Source organism: Puma concolor, chromosome B2 (assembly GCF_028749965.1).
Source record: "Puma concolor isolate L17-30 chromosome B2, mPumCon1.1.hap2, whole genome shotgun sequence".
Classification (NCBI taxonomy): domain Eukaryota; kingdom Metazoa; phylum Chordata; class Mammalia; order Carnivora; family Felidae; genus Puma; species Puma concolor.
In genome coordinates this window covers 52,625,289-52,652,770 of record NC_141671.1, presented here as the reverse complement: position 1 = coordinate 52,652,770, position 27,482 = coordinate 52,625,289, and the positions used below count along the sequence as shown (strand labels likewise).

The 27,482-nt window shown below is 36.6% G+C and overlaps 1 protein-coding gene across 1 annotated transcript in view; it reads right to left on the bottom strand.

The window, feature by feature from the left end:
- Positions 1-27,482, bottom strand: part of MLIP (muscular LMNA interacting protein) — a 252,780-nt gene that overhangs the window by 80,686 nt on the left and 144,612 nt on the right. Inside the window, exons 5-9 of the mRNA XM_086707084.1 lie at positions 21,888-21,959; positions 10,158-10,214; positions 6,965-7,030; positions 6,798-6,881; positions 6,624-6,683 (exon numbers count right to left, since the gene is read on the bottom strand). Coding sequence (XP_086563210.1) covers positions 6,624-6,683; positions 6,798-6,881; positions 6,965-7,030; positions 10,158-10,214; positions 21,888-21,959 — 339 coding nt within the window. The remainder of the gene's footprint in view (positions 1-6,623; positions 6,684-6,797; positions 6,882-6,964; positions 7,031-10,157; positions 10,215-21,887; positions 21,960-27,482) is intronic.

Sequence of the window (27,482 nt, the reverse complement as noted above, 5' to 3'; positions counted from 1 at the left end):
ATATATATATACCTACCAGGGGTCACCATTTTCTTACTGGATTAAGAAGAACAACCTCAAATTCAAAAGGATTATATATGCTAGTAAAGGTAATAAAATCAAAAGGACAAGAATGAACACCAACACATAAGCAACAGCGATGTAGCTTCAGAATATACAAGTCAAACCTAATAAACATTACTCCAGCTTTCTCTTTGTCTTCCTCTTGGCAGAAGTTACCACGATTACATTCTCTTCAGTACTGTCCTCTTGTAGCTTCCATGTTACCACACTGTTCTGATTTTCCTCTTACAACAATGGACATTTCTTTTCATTGTCCCCTATTGGCTCCCCGCCACCTCCTTCATTGGACCTGCCGTGTTTTGCTCCTTGGAGCTCTGCGTAGGGCTCTTGCAACATTGATGTGCACATCATCCTCAGCTCCCTCCTAGCTCCAGACACAAAGTTTAAGTCTCTCCGATACGCATTTCAAACTCAGAGTGTCCAAAATGAATATAACCCTCTTCCCTCCATCTCACTATGCCTTCCACATAGTCGTCTATGCTCAAGGCAGAGACCTGGAGCCCATCCACGATTCTTGTCTCATTGACCACTCACATCCAAACCCACAGCAAGTCTAAAATGTCTCTCACAAACCCACATGCTTCTCTCTAGCTCTCCTGGGCCCACCCCATCCAGGCCGTCCTCACTGACAGCCCTCGAACCTCAGTGGCCTACTCACAGTAGCCATCATGATCATTTCCATATGGCCTCATATTATTCCCCCATGTTTTTATATCTTCCCATTTTCCTGGAAATCCAAACTTCACACCATGACAAAACAAGCATACCTTGTTTTATTGTGCTTTACTTCATTGTTCTTTGTAGATATTGTGTGCTTCACAAATTGAAGGTCTGTGGCAGCTCTGTGAACCCCAAGTCTATCAGCACCATTTTCCAACATTTGCTAGTTTGCGTCTCTGTGCCACATATTGGTAACTCTTGCAATACTTCAGACTTTTTCATTATGATTATATTTGCTATGGCAATCTGTGATCGGTAATCTTTGGTATCACTATTATATTTGTTTTGGGGTGCCACGAACAACGCCCATTTAAGATGACAAACTTAATCTATAAATGTTGAGTGTGTTCTGACCGCTCCACCAACACCCATTCCCCAATACCTCTCCCTCCTCTTGGGCCTCCCTCTTGCCCAAGATGAACATTACTGAAATTAGGCCAACCGAAAACTCTACAATGACCTCTATGTGTTCAGGTGAAAGGGAGAGTTGCACATCTCTCACTTTGAATCAAAGCTAGAAATGATTAAGTTTAGTGAGGAAGGCATGTCAAAAGCCAGGATAGGACAAAAGCTAGACCCCTTGTGCCAAACAGCCAAGGTGTGACTACAAAGGAAAAGTTCTTGAAGGAAGTTAAAAGTGCTGCTCCAGTGAACACATGAGGGATAAGAAAGAGAAACAGCCTTATTGCTGATGTGGAGAAAGAGTTTGAGATCAAACCAGCCATTCACATTCCCTTAAATCATAGCCCAATCCAGAGCAAGGCCCTAACTCTCTTCGATTCTGTGAAGGCTGAGAGAGGTGAGGAAGCTGCAGAAGAAAAGTTGGAAGCCAGCAGAGGTTGGCTCATGACATATAAGGAAAGAAGCCAGCTCCATAACACTAAAGTGCCAGGTGAAGCAGCAGGTGCTGATATAGAAGCTGTGGGTCATGCAGAGGCTCCAGCCGAGTTAATTAATGATGGTGGCCATACCAAATCACAGATTTTCAGTGTAGATAAAACAGCTTCTATTGGAAGAAGGTGCCAGCTAGGACTTTCATAGTTGGAGAGGAGAAGTCAGTGTCCGCCTTCAAAGCTTCCAAGGACAGTCCGACTCTTCTGTTAGGGGCCAATGCAGCTGGTGATTTTAAACTGAAGACTATGCTCATGGATGATTCTGAAAATTCTAGGAATAATTCTTGAGAAGTAAATTAGGCTCAATTTACTTTGGCTGTGCTCTATAAACAGAACAACAAGGCCTGGATGATAGCACATCTGTTTATAACATGACTTACTGCACATTTTAAGCCCACTATTGAGACCCACTGCTCAGGAAGAAAGATTCCTTTCAAAATATCACTACTCATTGACAAAGTACTTGGTCACCCAAGAGCTTTGATGAAGATGTTCAACAAGATGAATGCTGTTGTCACGACTGCTAATAAATATAACATCCATTCTTTAGGTCATGGGTCAAGGAGTAATGTTGACTTTGAAGTCTTATGTCATTTGTAACAATATGGATGGACCTAGAGGGTATTATGCTAAGTGAAATAAATGAGACAAAGACAAATACCATATGATTTCATTCATATGTGGAATTTAAAAAACAAATGAATAAACAAACAAAAGCAGTAAAGACTTTTAAATACAGAGAACAAACTGATGGTTGCCAGAGGGGAGGGGGAAGAGGGAAGGGCAGAATGGGTTAAGGGGCGTGGGAGATACAGGCTTCCAGTTATAGAATGAATAAATCACTGGAAGAAAAGATACAGCACAGGAAATACAGTCAGTGGTACCATAACAGCACTGTATGATGACAGATAGTAGCTACTCTCGTGGTCACAGAGCGTAATATATAGAATTGTCAAATCATGATGTTGTAACCCAAGATTAATGTAATATTATGTATCACCTCCGTTGCAGGCTTTTTTTTAAGCGGGGGGAAAAGAAAATTTTCCGGAAAGGATTCACCATTCTTGGTATCTTTAAGAATATCCGTGACTCATGGGAAGAGACGAGACTATCAACATTCACAAGAGTTTGGAAGAAGTGGATTCCAACCCTCATAGATGACTTTGAGGGGTTCAAGACTTCCGTGGAGGAAGTAAGTGCAGATGTGGTAGAAACAGCAAGAGAACTAGAATTAGAAGTTGAGCCTGAAGATGTGACTGAAATGCTGCCAGCTCATGATGAAACCTGAGTGGATAAGGAGTTACTTCCTATGGATGAGCAAAGAAAGCAGTTTCTTGAAATGGAATCTACTGCTGGTGAAGATGCCAGGAACATTGTTGAAATGAGAATTAAGGAATTAGAATAGGACCTAAATTTAGTTGATAAAGTAGTAGCAGGGCTTGACAGGATTGACTCCAATGTCAAAATAATTTCCACTATGGGGACAATGCTGTCAAACAACATCACATGCCACAGAGAAATCATTCCTGAAACGTAGACTTAATGGATGTGCCACACTTCACTATTAATTTATTTTACTTTATTTTACTTTAAATGGTTATTTTTTAAATTTATTTTGAGAGAGAGAGGAAGAGTGCTGGTGGGGAGGAGCAGAGAAAGAGGAGAGAGAGAATCCCAAGCAGGCTCTATGCTCAGCCCAGAGCCTGACACGGGGCTCAATCTCATGAACCACGAGATCATGACCTGAGCTGATATCAGAAGTCAGATGCTTAACTGACTGAGCCACCCAGACACCCCAACTCACTATCATTTTACATTAATAAATTGCCACAGCCACCAAAGCCTTCAGCAACCACCAACCTGATCAGTCAGTAGCCATCAACATCAAAGCAAGATCCTCCACCAGCAAAAAGAAGTGACTGCAGACGTGGTACAAATAGCAAGAGAATGAGCATTAAAAGTGGAGCCTGAAGATGTGCCTGAATTGCTGCGATCTTATGATCAAACTTGAACAGATGAAGAGCTGCTTCTTATGGATGAGCACAGAAAGTGGTTTCTTGAGATGGAATCTACTCCTGGTGAAGATGCCGGGAAGACTGTTGAAATGACAACAAAGGATTTAGAGTGTGACCTACACTTAGTTGACAAAGCTGTGGCAGGATTTGAGAGGACTGACTCTCATTTTGAAAGAAATTCTACCATGGGTAAAATGCTATCAAACAGCATCACACACTACAGAGAAATCATTCGTGAAAGCAGAGTCTGTTGATGCAGCAAACTTCATTGTTGTCCTATTTTGAGAAATTGCCACAGCCGCCCCAGCCTTCAGCAACCACCACCCTGATCAGTCAGCCACCATGAACATCAAGGCGAGACCCTTTACCCACAAAAAGATTATGACACACTGAAAGTTCTAAGGATGGTTAGCATTTTTAGCAATAAAGTATTCTTAATTAAGATAGGTACATTGGTTTTTAGACATAATGTTCTTGCACGCTTAGTAGACTATGGTATAGTATGAACATAAATTTTGTATGCATTGGGGAACTAAAAAATTGCTTTGATTCACTTTACTGTAATATTCCCTTTATCACAGTGGTCCAGAGTTGAACCAGCAATATCTCCAAGGTGTGCGTTAACTATCACTATCCCTCGCCCACCCTTCTCATCTGACACACTTCATCCCTGGCTCACTATACTGAAGCCATGCTGGCCTTCACCTTCATGCACACGAAGTTCCTTCCTGTCTCAGGAAATGTGCACATGCTTTACACCTCTGCTTGAGGGCTAATCTCCCTGATCTTTCTATGGAGGATGCTTTCATTTTTGCTGTCAGCTTGAAGTCCACTTTCTGATCACTATAGCCAAAGTATCCCCCTTAGGTTCCCCTTAGGTTACTTTGTCTTGCTCTCCATTATCTCCCTAATGCCTCACGGCACAGGCCCACAGAAGGCACTTAATAAATACTTGTTAGAATGAAATAGTTATCTTAAATTTAGTTACCTAGAATAATTATTTTTAATACTATGAGCATTAAATGTTTGTTAAATAAATCAATAATATATATTATTATTCACATATTACCACTTAAGTCTTATTTTTATTATAAAATATAAAATACTTTTTTCCTTTTTTAAAAAAATGTTTATTTTGGAGACAGAGAGAGAGAGAGAGAGAGAGAGAGGGAGCACATTCAGGGGAGGGGCAGAGACAAAGGGAGGCAGAGAATCAATGCACATTCAGTGCTGTCAGTGCAGAGCCTGATGCAGGGCTCAAACTCATGAACCATGAGATCATCACCTGAGTTGAAATCCAGAGTCAGATGCTTAACCAACTGAGCCACCCAGGTGCCCCTAAAGTACTTTTTATATGTCTAACAAATGGAATAAAAAATATATTTTAAAATTTATATAGTCTCTGGCAAATCAATGTTTCATATTTTTAGATTAAATGATTTAAAGAATACACAATGAAATAGATAAATACAAAACCACAATTCTCCATTTATAGGTACTCCCCACTAAAATATAATTTCTTAATATTGATGATTATTGGTTACTGAGTTTCTAAGTCATTATTAATGGATAATTGTCTATGATACTCTAATTAAAAATTACTCTTTTAGTTATAAGCAATTCTGTATATTTATTTTTTTAAGTTTATTTATTTATTTTGAGAGAGAGAGAGAGCACAAGCAGGGAAAGGGCAGAGAGAGAGAGGGAGAGGGAGAACCCCAACAGGCTTCATGCTGTCAGCACAGAGCCAGACACGGGGCTTGAACTCATGAACTGTGAGATCATGACCTGAGCCAAAACCAAGTCAGATGCTTAACTGACTGAGCCACCCAGGCACCCCAGCAATTCTGTACATTTAAAACCTATTTTGGGGGTGCCTGGGTGGCTCAGTCGATTTAGTGTCCAACTTTGGCTCAGGTCATGATCTCGCTGTCCATGGGTTCAAGCCCTGCATCAGGCTCTGTGCTGATAGCTAGCGCCTAGAGCCTGCTTCATATTCTGTGTCTCCCTCTCTCTCTGCCCCTCCTTCATTAGTTTTTTTTAAGAAATAAAACCTGCTTTGTATACACAATGTACAAGTTTTAAGAGGAACATGAAAAAAGCATTAATACTAATTCCAAGAGTAAAAATAAGGCTGACAAAAAAGAAAAAAAATCCTGACAATTATAAAGAAAAAAAACAAAAACAAAAACACAGCCATTTTGAAAATTTGATGAGTAGATCTGTATTAAGCATCCAGAAAATAGTAATTTGGGGAAATGTAGTCTTTTATTCCAACAATTGAAAATGGCTACATTACAACAAGGAAATAATTAAATACTCAATTACAACAATTAATGACTTAGTAGTATCCTAACCATCTAAAGCATCCAGGTTTCTGTCCCTCTGAGTCAAAGAACAATGAATAAACTTAGTCAACGAAAAGAAAAAAAAAATTCCAGGAATAACAACTGTGTCAAAAGTTCTTAGCCTGATGTAACTTCAGTCTACTTCCTTTTCCACTTCTGTAATTCTAAGTGATAATCAATTACTAACTACTGAAAATATGGTATGAGATAAGAATAAGCCACAAATTCTATATGCTGTTCTTAAGATGTTTTCTAAAATGCCAGCAAAAAGGACATAGTCTAATACATTGACTTTCAACCTGTCTTGAACTTAAGCCATAGTTAGAAATAAATTTACTTTACAACCCTGTACATACATACTTCTATACGTACACGTAAACAAATTGAAACATATGTAAATAATACCCACTCACTACTTGGAACAGAGTCTGGTATTTTACATTCTTACTGTTCTTTTTTTAAAACGCTGGTTGATATTCAACTAAATTAACTTCCCAATTCACTATGGAGCCTCAACCTGCAGTTTAAAACTACTGATCTGCTAACTCTTAAGTTTCAGTAAATTATATTAAATATATACATACTTTCATTGTGTCAGAAACCAACAATGTCTGTGAGGAACTTGAAGGAGAATCAGAAGAATTCTGGAAAAAAAGAAAAAAAAAAGGACAAGCCTATGATACATCTTACTCAAAAAGAGGAAAATGAAGAGAAGCAAAGCAAATGTTTGAATTGCACATTCTAGTCTAAGGCATTACCATAGACAAGGAATCCTGTAAGACCTTATCAATGGTAGCACAGAGCTCTTCAGTTTGCTGTCTGAGCTGTGCAGGGAAACAAAACTGGAAGAATTGAAACCAGTACTGAGTTAGCAATGAGTTTCGGGATCTTTGTTTCAAAAGCATGGGTAGTCTGAAGTCATTACCTCCAGAGGCGGGTCTAATGTGTTGTCCTTGAAGACACTTTCAGTCTTGGCTGGCTCATCGAGTGCCTAGTGATAAATGAAATAGTTCTCATGTGAGGCTTTTAGTCAAATACAGAAGTAGAAGAAAAGTATCTTCAAAGAAAGCCCTGTAGTTCTCAACATCTCAAAAAAGAAAAAAAAATATGTTTGAATCATTTGATGAGCTATTATTTGGCATGGAAGCATTTTCCATATTTGTCTAGTTTCTCCAATGTAATTAGTATCTCCAATATAAGTTGCTGAAATAAAGAAAGGTGGCTGAGATTTTAAACATACAAACTTAAACTTGGACATCTTGTATATGCAAATGAGCCTTGTCCCCTTCAAAGAAGTCACCTTGGGAAGCCACACACAGAAACAATGATGTAGCCATTTCTTATTATATTATAAAAACTGTCTGAGGAAATGCTTCAGAGCCAGTTTACAAAAAACATGCACACACAAGAAGAAAAAACCTGTCTCATTTCTAAAAAATTTTAAATGTTTATTTTTGAGAGGAAGACAGAGCATGAGCAGGGGAGGGGCAGAGAGAGAGGGAGACACAGGATGCAAAGGAGGCTCCAGGCTCTGAGCTGTCAGCACAGAGCCCGACGCGGGACTTGAACTCACAAACTGTGAGATCATGACCTGAGCTGAAGTTGGATGCTCAACAGACTGAGTCACCCAGATGCCCCAAACCTGCCTCATTTTTAATAATTTATATCCAAAAAGTCTTGGTTACTTTATTCACCAGATTTGGACTCAAATGACACTCAAACCTCTTTTGAAACATACTTTTTTATTTATTGTGATGTACTTCAGATATATAAATGGAGAAAATAAGATGGCCCTCTGTATAGTGTACCTACTCCATTGAGAATGAGAAGTAAAGCATTACAAAATATTAGAGGCCAGTATATATTTACTGGTTATTCATGTTTTCTTTTATATATTTGCTCATTGTTCTGCTGGGTGGTCTGATTTTTATTCATTTGTTGGAAAATGTGATATAATCTGCATGCAAAATATTTGTCAATTAGATGTCATGTAAACATCTTCAAAGTCTTGGCTCCCCTTTTCATGAGTGTCATGATGTCTTTTGTCAACACATGTAAGTTTTCATTGCAGTGTGGTCAAGTTTTCATCATTTTCCTTTGTGGTTGGTGTTTCCTTTCAGAAACTCCTTCCTAACCTAATAAGTCACTCCCTCCCTTGGGCAAGAGTCTTAAAAGTAGGGGTGTTAGATATGTGTTCTAAACCCTTCATGCCACAGTGGGGAGGTGGGGGTTTTCTCCCAATTTCATGGAGCTATGACAGGATTAGAGTTTTTAAGGAGAGTGTGTTTCAGCCTTTTTTCTTTATTTATTTTTACCTGTTTTGATAGTGTCATTCATCCAGTGTGTTGGAGTCACTCACAGAATCGCTGGACTTCTCTCAGAGAAAGTGCTCCATGTATAGCTGTATATTGGGTGTGTCTGTGGGAGGAGGGAAGTTCAGAAGTCTCCTAGGTCACCATCTTGGCCCCACACCTTTATCATTTCTCATATTTATTTGCATCTACCTACTTTTTAAAAAAATCAATTTCTCCAGAGAATGATCAGTTCCTACTCACTTAGACTAAATTTTAGCCTTGAATTTCTTTGGCATACTCATATCCCATTTCAGTAATATCTGTTCACATCTTTACTGTTTCCTTCCTTCTATCGTTTTTGGGTTTATCCTGATTTTCCTCATGGTATTCCTTTTGTTTCATATCACAAGTTAAAATATGTAGTGTGATCATTGCCATTCATTCTCAATACATCTTTAAATATTACTGTTAAGATTGCTTAGATTCATGGGTTATTTAAAAGTAGTTTTCCTTTTTAATTTTTAAAAATATGAGGATTTTTTCCAATTTCAGAATTATCTACAATTTAGTTATGTTATGGCCAAGGAATTTGTTCATAATAGTAAGTTGCTGTGAAGTTTGGGATTTATGGCATAAGACATAGTGTTTGTAAATATTTCATTTATATTTAAGAAAATATCTATTTTCCAGAGGTTGTCTGTGGGATTCTGTGTGTGTGTGTGTGTGTGTGTGTGTGTGTGTGTGTGTGTGTGATTGAAATTATTCATTGTTCTGTTGAAATTATCTCTAGTTTTACTGGGTTTTCTACATACTTATTCTATCAGTAACTGAAGGTGTCATCATCAAATCTCAGGGAATTATGGGGCGCCTGGGTGGCGCAGTCGGTTAAGCGTCCGACTTCAGCCAGGTCACGATCTCACGGTCTGTGAGTTCGAGCCCCGCGTCGGGCTCTGGGCTGATGGCTCAGAGCCTGGAGCCTGTTTCCGATTCTGTGTCTCCCTCTCTCTCTGCCCTTCCCCCGTTCATGCTCTGTCTCTCTCTGTCCCAAAAATAAATAAAAAACGTTGAAAAAAAAAATTAAAAAAAAAAAAAACTCAGGGAATTATAATGGGTCCGTTAATTTCTCCCTGTGATACCAGCAATTTTTGCTCAACATAGTTTGATGCCATTTTATTAGCTACATTCATAATTAGAAGTATTCTTCCCTCAGCTACATTCATAATTAGAAGTATTCTTCCCTCATGAATTAAATATTTACCCTTACGAAGTGACCCTCTATCTCCCCAGTAATGCTTGATGTCTTAATATCTATTTTGCCTGATACAACCAAATGCTTTAATTAGCATTTTACTAGTTTATCAGTTTTTGCCTCTTTATTTTCAACATCCTGCATTCGAACATTAAAAATCAGTGGTTTATAAAAAGCAGATGTCTAGAATTCATTTTTTGATTCAGTCTCATCTCCATTGTTTTTTAATTAAAGAGGTTAACGTTTCTTTTATTACAATTATTTACACATTTAAATGTTTCCAACATATCTGTTTTATTTTTGTTTCACTTTTTCTATTTCATTTTTATTCAATTTTTGAATGTTTTAACTGATTAAATTTTGGGGGTTTTTACTTACTCATTTTTCCCTCCACCAATTTGGACATTGTGGCAGACACTGTTAGGTGTTCACCAAGTACTTTGATTTTTTTCGAACACAGAAATACATTTCCTTGGTCTCAAGAGTTTAGGTATGAGCTTGTAACTAATCCTTGCTAAATAAATGTGAGTAGAAGTCATATATAACCTCTGTTAAGGTTGCATCTACCTACTTACCTCTGGCACAAGGCGGCTAGAAACAGATATGGGTTCTCTCTTTTCACCTTCAGATAACTAAGATGCAAGATGGAAGCAGGTTACATCTCCGAATCACTCAATTACTGAGGCTTATGTGAGAGAGCCAAAATGAACTCTACCAAACTGTGACGTGGGAAGGAAATAAGCAATGATTGTGCTAAGCCACTGAAATATCAGGGTCTGTCCACTGTGGCAGTGAGTATGGCATACATTAAAACTAATACAAATACTATAGACTGGTTTTTACAAATTAATCTTGGAAAGTTTTCCATTCGTCCTAAGGTCTAAACCAAGCAATACAAAATCTAGATTTAATTCACGTACTATACAAGAATACGTGTAGTCTTCACCCCCTACCCTGGTTTTTATGTTCCAATTGCCTTAAATACATTTAATTATGCTACAAACATATCATCATGTTAAAATTTTTGCTTTAAATAGTTATAGGTATTTCAAAGGAATTTTTGAAAATTGTGGTTACCCACATATTTATTATTTCCCATGCTCTGCATTCCTTCCTGCAGTTCTGAGTTTCTATTCAACATTATTTGTCTTCAGCTTGGCAAACTTCCTTCAGCATACTTTGTCATACAAATCTGTATGATTTATTAATAAATTTTACTTATAAAATTATAAAATTTATTTAATTTATAAAATTTATTAATAAATTTTCTTAGTTTTCTTTTAGTTGAAAATGTCTTCATTTTGTCTTCATTCTTGAAGGAATTTTCCCTGGCTACACAATTTAGTTTTCTTTTTCTCTCTCAGCATTTAAAGGTGTCATTCTGTTGTCTTCTGGCCTCCACTGTTTCTTAGGAGAAGTTAGCCATCATTGTATTGTTCTTCCTCTGTATGTAATGCATTATTTTCCCCTAATTGCTTCCAAGATCTCCTCTTTATATTTAATTTGTAGAAGTTGAATTATGATATGCTCAGTCATGGTTTTCTTTGAATCAAACACTTTGGAGACTATCTGAGCTTCTTAAAACTATACATTTATATCTTTTACTAGATTTGGAGAGATTTTGATTATTAGTTATTCAAATATTTTCTCTGCTCCATTCTCTCTCCCATCTCCCTCTGAGACTCTAATTACATTTCGATACCATCCTACAGGTCATTGGAACTCTTTTCATTTACTTAATTGTGTTCCCTTTTTATTCAGATCAGATCATTTCTAGCAATTTATCTTCAGGTTCACCAACACATCTGCTTCTCCAGTTTTATCTTAAAACAATCCAGGGAATTTTCTATTTCCAATATTTCCTTTTTCTTTTTTTCTGTTTATTTATTTATTTTGAGAGAGAGAGAAAGCAAGCAGGAGAGGAGCAGAGAGAGAGAGAGAGAGAGAATCTCAATCAGGCTCCACACTGCCAGTGCAGAACCTGACTCAGGGCTTGAACTCACGAACTGTGAGATCGTGACCTGAACTGAAACCAAGAGCTAGCTGGACGTTTAAACAACTGAGCCACCCAGTTGCCTCATCAATATTTCATCTTTCAATCCTAGAATTTCCATTTGAGTATATTTTATAGTTTCTAGTTTTGGAAAGTCCTATATAATTCATTATTAACATATTTTCCTTTATACCCTTGAGAATAGCTTTAAAATCCTTGCTAGCTAACTGCAACGCCTGGAACATCTTTGGGTCAATCTTTGTGACTTATACTTTCTCTGTGAGTATAGTTTACATTATCCTGTTTCTTTGTATGTCCAGAGATTAGAAATGTTTGTAGCCTAGCTATCTTGAATGACATGTTATAAAGACTCCAAATTCTGTTATGGTCCCCTGAAGAGTCTTTTTGTCACTGTTGCTTAGTTTTAGCAGATGGTTAATTTGGCTCCAAATTCTGCCTTCCTGCTGGTGGGCAGCAGCTAGAATCTCCATTCAGGTAATTTATCCTTACCTCGACTTAGCTGGGCTTAACGGGCACATGTGTAACTCAGTGGTCATCCACGGGTATGGGCAGAGTTTACATGCAACATATGGGGCTTCTTTTCTGTGACTCATTCTTTTCCTGGCTTCTCCCCTCACTTTTTAGGTCCTGTGTAACCTTATGTTGTCTTCTCTGATTCCTCATTTGGTAAGTCTGCTGGTTTCTTGCTGAGTTTTAGTTGCTCCATGGTAGAGCTTCCCTTAGGTGCAAAACTCATAAAATCTCAAAAAACATTCAATTCCATTATGTCTTTACAAGCATGGACTCTACTGCAGTTTCTACTGATCACTTGGTCCAGTACTTTTAAACAATTTTATTTTTTTTATTTTTCCCACAGTTTATCATTGTTATCCACAAGAGTTGGTCCAATTCAAGCTACTCTTCAATTTCTATAAGCATCATGAGATAAACTAATTTTAATTTTTCAGCACAAATTTTCCTTATTAGCAGAGATTATGTAAATTCAAATCTCAAACCCACTTCTGGGTAGGCTTGGGGTTAAAGATTCCTTTTTCCTACACTGAGTCCAGATGATATAAGAATATTTGCTTGTCATTTCCCTTTGCAATTTTCTTCTTATCCATCTTGTAATTTAGAGGATAACCCTTCAAAGATCTTGGCTTTATGACAAGGAGGCAATTCCAGTCCTCATATCACTTAGCTCCAAATCTTTCTCTCCCTTCACTGAGTTCATAGTAAAACGCAATCCCTACAGTTAGTGAGCATGATACCGGCAGAATAACCAAACATTCTGAATTTCAGCTTGCTTTTGGTATTCGACCCATGAGGATTTCCCCTAATTTTTGTGAATTCAGCGTTATATTTGGGATGAACCACATAAAACTGTTGTATTCAACTGAAAATTATAGGCTGCCCTGTCCTCTTCTTTAGATTTACTTCTGTTCCTCACTTTTTCATTATCAGTCGATATATCCATTTCCTGACCAGAAAGTGTCACATCAGCTGTGGAACCATGGAATCTAAGGCTCAGCAGAATCAATTTTTCCTCTTCTAACAGAGCCAGTGATATAACAGACCCAGAACTATTAATCTTCACCAACAAGAACCATGTCCACATGCTAGTTGTCTTTTTGGCCTAGGATATACCTCCTAAGAATTCAGAAAAGTTACTTCTAAAAATAAGAATTTATCATCTTCTTATTTCAATAACTCACAAAGCAAAATATTGTCTGGAACTTTTTTTTGCAAAATTTACTATTCTGCATTAAATAACAAAATATAAAACATTGTCTATGATAACTTAATAGAAACATGTGAGATTGCCTCTTTCTTATCATAAGAATTTCTATTTCGCTTTCCTCCTTTGTCCCCTAAACTTACTAGTCATGAGCAATGAATAGCAGGAACAGAAAATTCTGTAAAGATAACTCCTAGCTGGTGTTCAGATAGTTTAATTTTTCCCTGACACAGCGTTACAATCATCTATTTACCCTGTCAGTGAGTAAGGAGGAAGGGTCCCAACCTTACTGTTATAGGGATGGCCAAATACCTGACCTCTACCACTGGGCAGATGGAATCAACAACAGTTTATTAGTCACATGTACTCACAGCCCAGGGGAAGGGAATGCTGCACAGCACGCTCAGCCACATGAGGGTTGTGCTCAGGAACAAAGTATATAACTAGGGGGACGCAGGCTTTGTAGTATAAGAGGGTGACATACATGTCCCCTGGTTTGCAGAAGGCTGTGACTGGCTTGTCTGAATCAGCAGGAACTTCACCTGGTCAGCTTGATAAGGAGGGTTAGGGGACCTTATCTGTGGGTGGAAAGTGGGAGGGGAACTTGCAATTAGGCTACTTGAGGCCCCTCTTTCACTATATGTCAAGACGGCACATAAGATGGGGTCTTAATTTTAAACTTCATGTCACACATGGCTTCTAATTATAATGATAATTATGGAGAAGAAAAAAGTCTGAAATTAAGGACAAGGACTAAGAACAAACTCCTCAGGAGAGAAGCTTGATCTAGCCCTTCCTCCCCTTTCCAGCCATGCCTTCTACCTACTCCTCACTTGCATGCTGTCCTTCAATCACAAAAAACCACTGGAGTCCTTTGACCTTCTAACTTCATGTTACTAACTCCACCTAGATTGTCCTTCCTTCACTCCCAGCTCACTTAGAAAACTCCTATGCATCCTAAAGATCCTAATCAAATTCTCTTATGATGTATTTTTGGACTTCATACCAGGAAAAGTCTGTCATTTCCTCCTCGGGCACCATATCATTTCTGACATACTCTAAGCATTTAATTGCATAATTACTTTTCAACAGTATCTATACCCAGCTCAACCATTTGTCTCCATCACAGTCAGAAAAATATGGTATTTATCATTGCAGCCCCAGGTTACAGCCAATGAAATGTAATCAATAAAGATTTTAGGATGAATTGAAAGGGTAAACTAACAACTGAATGGAATGAAATGAATAAATGAATCATGCAAATAATACGATTTTAATCCTCAGCAACATGCTCTAGAGAAATGGCTTAAACTATTTGAATATTTTAAATAACAAATACATTAGTTTTTTTTTCCTGCATTTCAGTTAAATTTGTTACCATCAAAGATCTGAGCATATGATCCTTGTTAGTGTAATGAGCAGGTATTTTTCCAGCCAAAATCAAATAAGGTTAACATGTTACTCTGTGAGAACTTACAGTAGGCAAACACAACTTTCAATAGTCTATTTAAAATATTGAAATTTACTCAAAAAATGAAAAAACTACTCAGAGCCCTTGGAAAATCAAGAAAGATAACTGTATTAGGTGAATAATGGTGCAACTTTGAAATAGAGCAATACTCAGACTGCATTAAAATTTGGATGAAAGGTTATTTCGAGTTTAAATAGCTTAGAAGTTTACTAAAATTGATTTTTTTTAAATTGATGAGTAGTTATTTGTCAAATGTATCATCTTGATTCACTCCTTCTAGCAGCCACAAAGAGTAGGGTTTTTTTCTCTGTAATACAAAATATATTTTAATAAAAATATATTAAATCTCCATTAAAAAGAACTGTAACCATAAATTGCTTTTTGACACCTTAGCCAGCAGGAGTGTATTGATGGGTTTTTTTTTTAGATTTATTAATTTGAATAAAGTTGTGTCAGAACATTCTCCAATAAAATATTTTTATTAAAAACATATATTTTCTGCCAGATTGGACTACAACCAAGTGAGACATAAATGGCACATGCTTTGAATTCTATTTTTAAAGATTCTTAACTAATGTAAGTTATCAGTAATATTGTCATTAAAAGTCATTATATTTTGTGCAGAGTAACCAACCGTGGGGCCCTGTTTTCAAAATGAGAGCTAGTAAATCGCATTTTTGGTAGAAAATAGTTTCTGAGCTCAGCACTACATTACAACTAAGAGCCAAGGACTGTGACCAAGCACTGTAAATCAAAGTTCTTATGGGAATTTATGCCAATAAACTATCATGGGTGTTTCTCACCTGAAAGGAGATCTCTGATGGAACTGTAAGCACTCTTAAGTCAGAGATATTTAATCAGTCTAACCTCCGCTCTGGAAGTAGGATTAAGGTCTAAAAATCTGAAGACAGAATGAATCAGTTGTACTCTAAATGAAGTTAGAAAGTAAACTACTTCTAAAGGGAGAATAATCGAACAGGGCTCATAAACTTTTTGTGATGCCTAAACTATCTAATTAGTTTGGATTTCAAAGATTTCATGGGCTGGTGACTCTGTTTTAGTCATGATCAAATTAACCACCCCCAAAATGATTCATGCTAAACCTAAGCACTCCTATACTTTGTTAATCTGACCAGCTATGTATTTGGTAGAATAAATCCTCTGAAGACTACAAAAGCCTTGTTTGATTTTCAATCATTAGTACAAAACCATTTGTAGGATTAGAGATAGTCTCAGGAAAATAAATCTCACTTTGATTATATAGTTGGAGATTCAGATCTGAATAGCATTCAGATCTGAAGAAAAAGGGGAAATGTACACTGTAAGCCGAAAGGGCTTTCTATTTATATTTAAAAGCACAGCTTCTTTAAAAATATAGAGATATTTATCATTACATTATTTTCATGAGTGGTGTAAAAGCTTCAATAATTGAGGAAATCTACTTGGCTTTTATAATCCCAAAATCTTTGAAGGGTTGACTGTCTGTCCCTACCAGACAGAAGGAAGGGAGTTTGTGCAAACCATTACAGCCTTTTAAAAGCCCATTCATCTAGGCTCAGAGGCAGAAGAATTCATACTTTTCCTTCATTTAATTAAGGACATCAGAAAGGTGTGCCTGTTTCCAGCCCAAACCTCTTTCACTGGAATGCGCTTCATCTCTTTCAGTAACTCAAGGGATTGAGCTAGTTTGTAAACCTCCCTTACTCAAGTCTCAGAGCTAAGTAATTTCCAAGTCTCTTTAATTGTTCCTCATTAAAAAACAAAGAAGATTTGGTTTCTAATTGGATGAGGATTTAAATATATTTTAGCAAGTAATAAAAGAAAGTATTGTAGACAGAAATCCAAAATCATCGTTTCTTGGTCAATATTTCACTTTAGCTGGTCACTGTCACTGTTGCCTGGTGAACAGGGAAAGGCTGGGAGATAATCACATAAAGTCCAATTCAGTAACTTACGAGCTCTGCTGCTTTGGGGAATTTACTTGGTATCTTTGAACATCAAAATCTTCACAGAGTTGTGAGGACAGTAAAATATTTAGCTGAGTGCCAGATTCACTAGAATATTCAATATGGCAAGTATTGTGATTGTATTTCCAATTGTTAAAAGTTATCAAATCTAAAATCAACTCAATTCCCTTATAGAAAAAGGTTCTTTATAGTTTTTCCATGGAAGTAGAATTTATGAAGCTTCTTCCACCCTAAAGAAAGATTTTTAATTATCATTGTCTCAGTTATCAAATACTAAGCTCCTTGATTTTTATAATCCTCTGAGCAAAAATTTGCCTTATAATCCTATGAAGTAAAATTGGAAATTTTAGAGACCTACCCAGTTGCAAACCAAAGTAATTCATTCAATGAACATTTAACAAAAAACTACTATATTTTCTCAAATAGTTCGTAGTGGGGGAAAAAAAACCACCAACATGCATAATTATGGTTTGGCAAGTGCTTTAAAAGAGATATGTGCATGGTATACAACTGCCTGAGGAGAACCAACTGGAATAGTTGTGGGTCCTGGGCACTTTTCCATCAAGTAAGAGATGTCTCTCTAGTATAGGCCATATGCTAAGCTAGCAACCAGATTTTGTTAAATTTTTGAGACATTCAGAGACCTTAAAATATTCTCACCCAAAGATGTATGCTTAATCAGATTAAAGTTTACCAACTCATGTTTAAAAAATTTAAGCTGGCAATTTAGAATAAATTGGTTTGAAAACTGACAAGACATCTCAAATCTTTACCTTTCCATTTTTATAGCACAGTTTTTACAATCGTCTTCAAAATGGCTCTCTTTAACTTCCTTCTACCAGGAAAAATAAAATTATTTTTATACCTTAACTTTTATTTAAATAATTAACCCTACAATTTATATGTGCTATTTATAAAATTGAGCTACCCTATCATTCTTCTTTCAAACTCACACAGCTTATGAATTAAATGTGTCTTGAAATTGGCAGATAGTAATGCTATTTGTTGGAAAATTGTACCTAACTCTAACCTTGATTTTATCCTGAGGAATACTTGTGCAGAAAGGAACGAACTTCAACTGCTCTAAAAAAAAAAAAAAAAAAAAAAAAAAAAAAAAGTGCTTTCCTGGAAAAATATTAATCACTTGTGAAACAATAAAGATGCATACTATTTTATTTTGTGGAAATACTCCTTTCTTCATCTTTCCTTTTCTTAATATATTTTCAGAATAAAAATAAAAAGCCATTAATTAGAATACTAACATGAGTCCTTCAGTTTAATTTTAACTTTTTACCTATTGCTATCAGGCTCAGATGAGAAGAAAAATTAGTCAATAAGAGAAAGACCTTTGACACTCTCTGAACAGAACAATAGTACACATAACAAGACGAAATAGTAATGTATAAAGTTGTTTCCTCTATTATATTGTTGAATATATCATAATAAGGTTCATGGACAGTCACAAATGTAAGCTGATCTGATTACTTTGTTCCTGCTTTGTAATCACTTGTATTTCATCCTTATCTCAGTCTTAGAGGAGATGATTATTGGCAGGAGATGAAGCCAGAGACCCTGAAGCTAACACGTTAAAATATGTCTTACATTTATCTCTTCTTATAAAGCCTTAGTTAAGCTAAAAATGCTTTCTTCCTAAATGTTCACGAGGAGAAAAATGATAGAATACAGAATAAGCTATAAATTTAAGTTTTGATGCAGACAATAAATTACAAAACAGAAATACCAGAAACCTCAGGTCCGCTGCCAACAAAATGTACTCTTTTGAAAATTATGGGTTTCGTCTAGGAGTGATTAAAGCTGAAACCAATCCAGTGATTCCATGAGAATTTAATATCTGATTGAAAGGGATGCCTGTATTTCAATGTGGAGAAAACCTTGCGTTTTAAAAAGATAGCATTATTTTTTAAAGTGATCCTGATTCCTCATTAATTATACCATATACTATGAAACAAAATGTGGTATAAAATATTAACCATGAGTTTAATCTGGTTAGGGGAGAGAATAATTGTTAAACTGAATTAAATACATTGGCTCTATCTTTAAGGCATTCCACCGCGTAAATCCTAACAGAATACTATAATGGGACTGCAGCACCCTTCCTTTTGTGGTACTCTGTGTGATAGTAAAGGGATCTCAGAAAATATTCCAAAGTGTTAATCCTTCCCAAAATAGATGAGTTTCTGCTAAGTATAGTCTTAATTTTCCTACTCAATTCAGAAATAAGTCCCTTTGATTTTAACTGCACAGAAAGAGTTCTATTATATAAACAGATGGATAAAAAGACCTACATTATCAGATTTATTTATTTTTTTTTAATTTTTTTAATGTCTATTTTTGAGAGAGACAGAGTGTGAGTGGGGGAGGGGCAGAGAGAGAAAGGGAGACACAGACTCTCAAACAGGCTCCAGGTTCTGAGCGGTCAGCACAGAACCGGATGTGGAGCTGGAACTCAAAAGGAGATCATGACTTAGGCTGAAGCTGGATGCTTAACCGACTAAGCCACCCAGGTGACCCCCAGATTTTTTTTTTTCTTAAAGCTACAGAACATGAAAGGAGCACCATAATATCATTCAAGAAATATTAGTGAAAATGGAAATAAATGCTGATAAAATATAAAGATAAGACTTTTGTTATTTAAAAATTCTTAAAATTAAAATTCCTCATTAAGGAACACACGTCATGGAAAAGCCAACAATAAATAAATTAAATTATACAAAGGCTCTAAAGAAAAAACAGACATATGCCAAGTTTCATGACCTTTGAACAATTCAAGTATTTATGGTCCAAAACCAACTTATCTTAGCCAAAAGACAATTACCCACACTAGTGTTTCTACACTAGTGTTTCAATTCTCCCTAGAAAAACACTATTTTTAATTAGACATCATGACATTTATATTCTGTTGTGCTAAAAAATAAAAAATAAAAATATGCTTCCTAAAAGAGTAGGTCTTTTGGGGAGTGAGGGTGGGGGAGAGGGAAAAACGGGTGATGGACCTTGAGGAGGGCACTTGTTAGGATGAGCACTGGGTGTTGTATGTAAGTGATGAACCCCAGGAATCTACCCCCAAAACCAGGAGCACACTTTACACACTGTATATTAGCCAATTTGACAATAAACTATAAAATTAAAAAATTAAATAAATAAATAAATAAATTTTGACTTAAAAATAAATGAAGAAAAATATTATGAAACATAGACTTCTATTTTAAAATGGTATTGCAGTTCTGTTTCATTAAAAAGAATAAATTATGTAGACAATATCCTTAAACATAAATACATACATAAATAAAACACAAAACCTCTCCTATATGAAACTGCATCAGGCTCAATACAAAGTGATGCCACAGTACACATTTATGGAATGGGTTTGTGATGCAATTGGAAGTTAAACTAATGGTTTTTCATTTTTAATGACCAACTAATAGGTTATAACCTCTAAAATCCATTTAATTGGAAGAAAAGAGAGCTGGGAGACAGAGATTCTGGAACCAATAATGATATCCAGCCTTATCTTACAAAAGTCTTCCAAGAAGAAGTAACTGTTATTTCTCTAAACAGAAAATGGATACAGTGGTAGCACACAGGTACGGGAGAATGTGCTAGGGTAGGTAAGACAAGTATGATGGAGGGACACCGACAGGTGTCTATTCTCTTTGCCTGGCCAGCTGCTGGGAGGAGAGTTTCTCCCATTTCTGTGGAGGGAGACACTGTGACCAGATTTCAGAAACTGTCCATCTAAAATGGGCAGAGGGTCTGCGGTGAGAAAATATTGCCGCTATGACTCAACGTGACAACCCAAGACAATAGGATAAGGGACAACTGGCAAAAGTATCACCTCCTGCATCCTCCTGAGCCTCCTAAAGTCACTGTTTTAGGCCCATCTCATCTTTTCATGAGCTAAGAAAGGTAGAGATTCAGAAGAGAAGCTGGAGAAAACGTTGCAGATCTCTCTGCAGCCCAGCAACTCCTCAACCCCCTAGTTGAAAGCATTCAGACATATAGAGCATAGACTCTGGGCCACACGTGGATAATTGGGAATTAGCTCTCAGAGATATATGACAGCAGAGGTGCTGCCCACCAATGCCCACCTATACGCTACAAAGCATCTCCCACTAACAGTTACTACATTTTAGACAAGAGATCATGCAAAGATTTTATTTCCCAGATCATACTGACATAACAAGAAAGTATATTCATAAATCAGTGGTCAAAATACCACCTGGTTGGCAGGCATTAACATTTTGACAAATGATAATAACAGTATTTGAAATACTATAATTACACCGAAGAAAATAGGCTTAATGCACTGAGAGGTAAATTGCTTAAATAAATATCATAAAAATAACATGGAATGAATAATTTCATACACTTGGTAATTGATTTCACTTCCATTCTGATATAATCCTCCATGTGGCTTTCATTTGAGCATATGTAATGTGCTTATTAAACAAGAGGCTTTAATTTAATTTACCTACTGAAGCAGGAGCTTGTAATTTTATAATTAGTGACTTTTAATAGCAAAGCAAAAATGCCCTAAAGGCATGTGAAAGCAGCTGGGTCACTAGAAGTGATCTCAATCCTCCCTCCCGTTCATGGAAGGAGGACCAATGGCTGGTGAGAATAGACAAAGAGGTTTAGCCCATGCCAGGATCAAAGCCGTTACGTTGGATACTCAGCTAATACATTTCCACCCTATGGAAGCCACTACTAGTGACCAAGTCTTGACCAAGTCGCCCACATGTAACCCCATTTCACCTCCACTCTTTTGATCAATGTGAAAAGAGGTGGAAGCTCTTAAATACAACAATCACTTAAAATTCCAAAGGACAGGGATGTATCAAAATCTGCATCAGGTTTTCATGACTGCTTTACAATGAACTGGACAATTCTGGGCTCATATTTAGCCTCCGGTGATAAATTCTAGGCTCATATTTAGCGGCTGGTGATAAAGCAATGATGTGTCAAATTCTATTCACCAAGATGCTTTCATCATGTCACCCTAAACTAAGAGCAAATTTTAGTAAAAGCAGAACTTTAAAACAGACATTTTTAGAACATATAACAAAACTGACACTAGAAACATAAAATTCCCTCTGCTTTTGAACCAACACTGACCTTCTGTTCCAAAAGCAATGTGTTTGTAGGGATTGCTGCAAAAGCCTTGTAGCTTGACTTGGTCTTGTATTGCTAGAATGAGTAACCAGAAAGCAAGAGTGGAGATGAAAAGAGGGAAGAATAGAACATAATTTTAGACTAGTGCTACCAAGTTAAATGACAGGTTATCAAATGAAGAAAACAGTTATTACAACTTGTTTTTGACAGAAAACAAATTAGCTTACCATGTTAATATTTTATTAGAATGAGAAAAAAAGAAACATCACGGTAAAATATCAGCCTAGGGATTATAGGCAATTATGTGCTATACAGTTTCAGAACTTAAAAACATCCATTTCTGCAAAGTTATATATAAATATCTCATGAGCAGTGTGCCCCTCATAGTCTATAAATGTGAGTGGGCTTTTTTTCCCTTGATCCTCAAAGGAAATTGGTTCTTTTTTATAGTGCCATAATTAACAAACATTCTTCCAACAAATTTAATCGAACTCTTGATACATTCTCTTGCATCATTCATAAAAACAAGGGTCAGAAGACATAAAATTTACCATCAGTGTTTATTAAGTAGCATATTGTAAATAGAGGTAATATCAGCAATTTAATTCCATAATGAAAAAGCTAGAAGGCCAAACTTCTGATCATAAATTTACCTTTTTATTTTTTTTTATTAAAAAAAAATTTTTAATCTTTTTTTAATTTTTGAGAGAGAAACAGTGTGAGCAGGGAAGGAGCAGAGAGAGAGGGAAACACAGAATCCGAAGCAGGCTCCAGGCCCCGAGCCATCAGCACAGAGCCCAACGCGGGGCTCGAACCCACAAACTGTGAGATCATGACCTGAGCTGAAGTCGGACGCTCAACCAACTGAGCCATTCAGGTGCCCCATAAATTCACCTTTTTAAACTTCATCATCTCCTGCTCTTTCTAATACAATTATATTAATGAATAAAATGCTAAAACATCCTGAGCTTTTAATAAAACTCAGAGTAATATAGTTTGGGAGTATTTGAGAGAGAGGGTAGAGCATGAGGAAGTTGTATGCATCAGGATACTATGCATAATCAAAAGCCCAGTTTTGATATTGCTCTGGGTGCCAAGCTGCTTAACTAAGTTCAAGGCTCCTATCACTTCAAAAGCCCCTGTCTCAGGCAGCTTCCCCAGAGGGCTCAGACCCAGCTAGAAATTGGCACGCAGCTCTAAGCTGTCTTAGTCCCCTGGAAAGCAGACCACAGGATCTACAGAAGAAAACATGATAGTCAAATAAAATAAAACCTGTGAGTTTTATAGATACAATTGAAGTAATCTTCCATTAAAATAGTGTGAGGAAGGTAAGAGGCTGGCACATTCATTTTCCTTATAAAGAGGGTGAAGTAGAGAAAAATCAAAATGCCAGACTTGGAGGAAAAAAGTCTCAGGGCCCTTCAAGCCCCGGTCTCTATACTGACCTTGCACTGCTATAATCTACATAGGACATATTTTGGATAAGAACTGAAAATGAAATGCCATCTCTTTGTGCAGAATAACAGCTGGCACTTATTACTAGGCAAATTAATTTTACATTTACTTTTACAGAAGCCCTATAACTACAGAACCATTAGGGAAAGGAGGCATAGTGTGGCTAAGTGACTTGCCTAAGATAGTCCATAAAGAACAGAAACAGGTATGGAACTCAGGCCTTTTTGCCTCCTTTAGAAGATATATTTGCTTCCTCTAGAAGATAACATTTTCTCTCAAAGTATACCTAAGCAGACAAGTATACATAACATTATATCATTAATACTCCATGATGGTTTTATGAATACTTAACTCTAATAATAGTTGTAATAATAATAATAATAATAATAATAATAATAGCTAATAATCACTATGAGCCAGGTACCATTCTAAAAGCTTTATGTGTATTATCTCTTTTAATTATCACAACCAAGCTATTAGGTAGATTATATTATATCCAGTTTATATATGGAAACTAAAGTACACAGATGTTAAGTAACTTATTTAAGGTCACTAGGTAGTAAGTCATAGCTGGGATTTGGATGCAGGCACACTAGTCAACAATTGTGCAATTATCTACCATATGCCCTTGCCTCTCATTGCAGGACACACAATAATTTACAATGTTTGTTCTTCTATCCCCAAATGCCCTAAAGTATATAGTTGGACAAGCCTTTACAAAGAGATATATTGTTATCACACACATAATGCCACCGAATCTTAGAATTAGATGTGATCCTGAGGGCCATCTGGCTTAACACCCTCATCTAAGACATGTATCTCTTTGATCAATCCTCTGTTCAGCTACCACATGAACACTTGTCTATCTCCCAAGACAACATGTTTAGGCCTCATTGTTGGAATTGGTACAAAATTCTCCCTTATGCTGAGCCAGATGTACTTCCTGCTACCTTACTCCATTGGTCCTTTCTCCCCACCTTAGAATGATGACATATGTGAAGAGCTCCCTTCTGCATGAGAGTGGTAATGCTGTTTCCTCCAACCCATCCTCACTGATCCTCAGTTGAAGATTTCACTATCCTCATCACTTTCTTCTGTCAACATTCCTTTACATTTTGAAAATGTGTGCACTTAGCGAGATGTATTTTTAACACAAAATAGAATATAATCATCACCTCCGTGACATCTATTGATAATAAACTCAGTTAATACAATGAAGATGATAGTAACTGGAACTGTCTCCTTGCTTTTGTCATAAGTGAAGAATATACATACAGGAGAGTGAAGTTGGAGTCATTTCATATTGTTGGATCACACTGAGTATGCTACCACTAAAATCCTTAATCCTTTCATCTTTTTTGTTTAACATTTGTTGAAATTAAACTCCATCCTGCAGTTATGTTATTCTTCTCTAGATCCCAAAATAGTACTTCAGGCATTATCTCTATCCCATTTCATCTGATCAGTTTTGGTTTGTTATTGTAAACTATGAAGATAAAAATTTTTATAATTATTTCATCAACCATTTTGTTAGGCATGTCATTTTTATTCATTCAAGTCATATACCAAGGATCAGGACCTCTTGCCTCCTGGGTTCTACCAACCTGGTGGACATCAATCTATCCTGTAAATCTATTTGGATATGGCAGTTCAACTAATGGATTCATTCAACAAAATATTAATGATTATCTACTTTGTGACTTATATTGCTCTAAGTACTACAGATTCAGCAGTGAACAAAACATCCAAAGCCTTTGCTCTCTAGAGCTTAACACTGAGCTTACACCCAAAGAGACAAACCATAAGCCAAGAAACAAGAAAGCAAAAGAAATATCCTAGCGAGATAAGTAATAACACAGAAAATTAAAATAGGATAATGGCACAGAAAGTAACATGCAGGATGCTTTAGATTGGGCACTCAGAACAAATCTGAGTTTGGAGAGGTCATTACACTTCACATATCTCTCTTTATTCATGATATAGCAAAAAAAAATCACAAAAGCTAGAATTTGGAAGGCAATCCAACAGACATCTGTTGATTGAAAAAAATGTCTGACTTTCAGTCATAACTGCTTCTGTAAACAATCACAAACTAAGAATATAGGCAATCATTTTCAGAATTTACCTTCCTCTTTTTTGTGATAAATAGAACATATGGCTCGTTTCTTTTTCTGGCAAATCTCTTCTCGCCCATCATTTACAATAGAAGTAGAAATTTGGTTTGTTTGAGATACAGTTTATCTAAACCAGGAGATAGGAACTTAGAGCATATAGATATTTCCTTCTAGTTCCCATCTGTGGGGTTTTATGTGTGCCTAAGACATATGTAGTCTTTCCTTTTCAGTCTGAAAATCATTCTTGTTGCCATTAGAGATACTTTTTGGGTTCACCATATTTCTTCAGGTTTCTCTTAACAATATTCTAATTTGGAATATAGTTTTTCTTTAGCACTCCAAGTCTTCCAGGTGTTAAATTAAATTCACTGGTTCCCTTTCCTTGGTTTAAAATTACAAATTTCTCTAGTCAAGGTAAATATAACTTGAATAGTAAGTTGTAGTAATACCGGCTGGAATCACTATCAGCTAATTGTAGAAAGTAGAACTGACCAGCCTGACCCTGAATCCAGAAAACATTCAGTGATACCTATTGTACCTCTCCAATTTGTAATCTATGTTTTTGGCCAACATTCAATAAATATTTCTTAAATATCTACCACATAAAGGGGCAGAGTAAAGTTTAGGTTTAGAAAAGAAAATGGTATTTTACCCTAGAAGTTTTTTCAGAGCTAATCCTATTTATAAATTCTATTTATCCTAGATAATTACAACATAAATCCCAGGTATGAAAGTGAGAACAGCAAAAACACACCTTTCCCCTTCAGAAAATATTTCTCACCATTATCACATCCACTATTATTGATGGCTAAAATTCCACCACAGGCTCCAGTAATAAGGACCCATGAGATTTCAAAGCAAACTATATTAGTTGCCTTGAGAATTAGAAATTTGAACTCATGGTTACACTTTAAGTATAGGTGAAGGGCAGAACCTCAGATTACATGAACAAGAGAGAATCCTGAACAAAAGAGCTTCCCTAACACCAGGGCCAACTTCTCTTTCCTGAAGCATCCACAAGTATAAATGAGAGCATCATCATTCTAATTTTCTTTTAATTTTTTAATGTTTATTTGTTTTTGAGAGAGAGAGAGAGAGAGAGAGAGAGAAAGAAAGAAAGAAAGAAAGAATGAGTGGGGGAAGGGCAGAGAGGGAGGGAGACACAGAATCCAAAGTAGGCTCCAGGCTCCAGGCTCTCAGCACATAGTCAGACATGGGGCTTGAACACAGAAACCGAACTGTGAGATCATGACCTGAGCAGAAGTTAGACACTCAACCTACTGAGTCACCCAGGCACTCCAAGAGAGCCCTTCCTGCTCATCAGTGACCATGCATGTACTGCCTGAGTCAGAATCTCCCTGAGACAAAAGCTTAACCCAAGCCCTGATCCAATTGCCCAGAGACCTCCCTTACATCTGGATTACTGGCAGAGTACAATCTCTATGATGATCCTGAGAACTGAAGCAGTGGGGAAGGGGTGGCAGGGCAGGGAGAGGGAGAAATTTCCTTGAACAACTCTCTTCCCAGTAGCGGTCTCCATGGCTGATTTATCTGTCTGTGTTTCTAGTACTCTAAATATACAATATGTTATTGTATTACAATATTTTGCCATCCCTAGTAGCCTGATAGGTCTTTTAGAGAAGATATTTTATACAATTTCCAATATCGTATACCAACCTGGCAAAGAACAGATATTCAGCACATATTTGTTGACCTAACCTGAAGTATTTTATTGAAAATTACAGAAAGATTCAGAGGACATGAAAAAACAAAATTTTAGTTCCTCATCTACTGTTCAAGTCTTAGACAAGCCTGGCTGATTAGAGACCCTCTTCCCACTTCAAAGTATGCCCTGAAGGCATTTCTAATATATTAAATTGTCAAAGTCCTTCAATGAAACGAAGTTTCAGGATTTGAACTCTTGACCTTGAATCCCTATTTTATTTGTTTTTATTTTTATTTTTTAATGTTTGTTTTTGACAGAGACAGCATGAGTGGGGGAGGGGCAGAGAGACAGGTAGACAAAGCA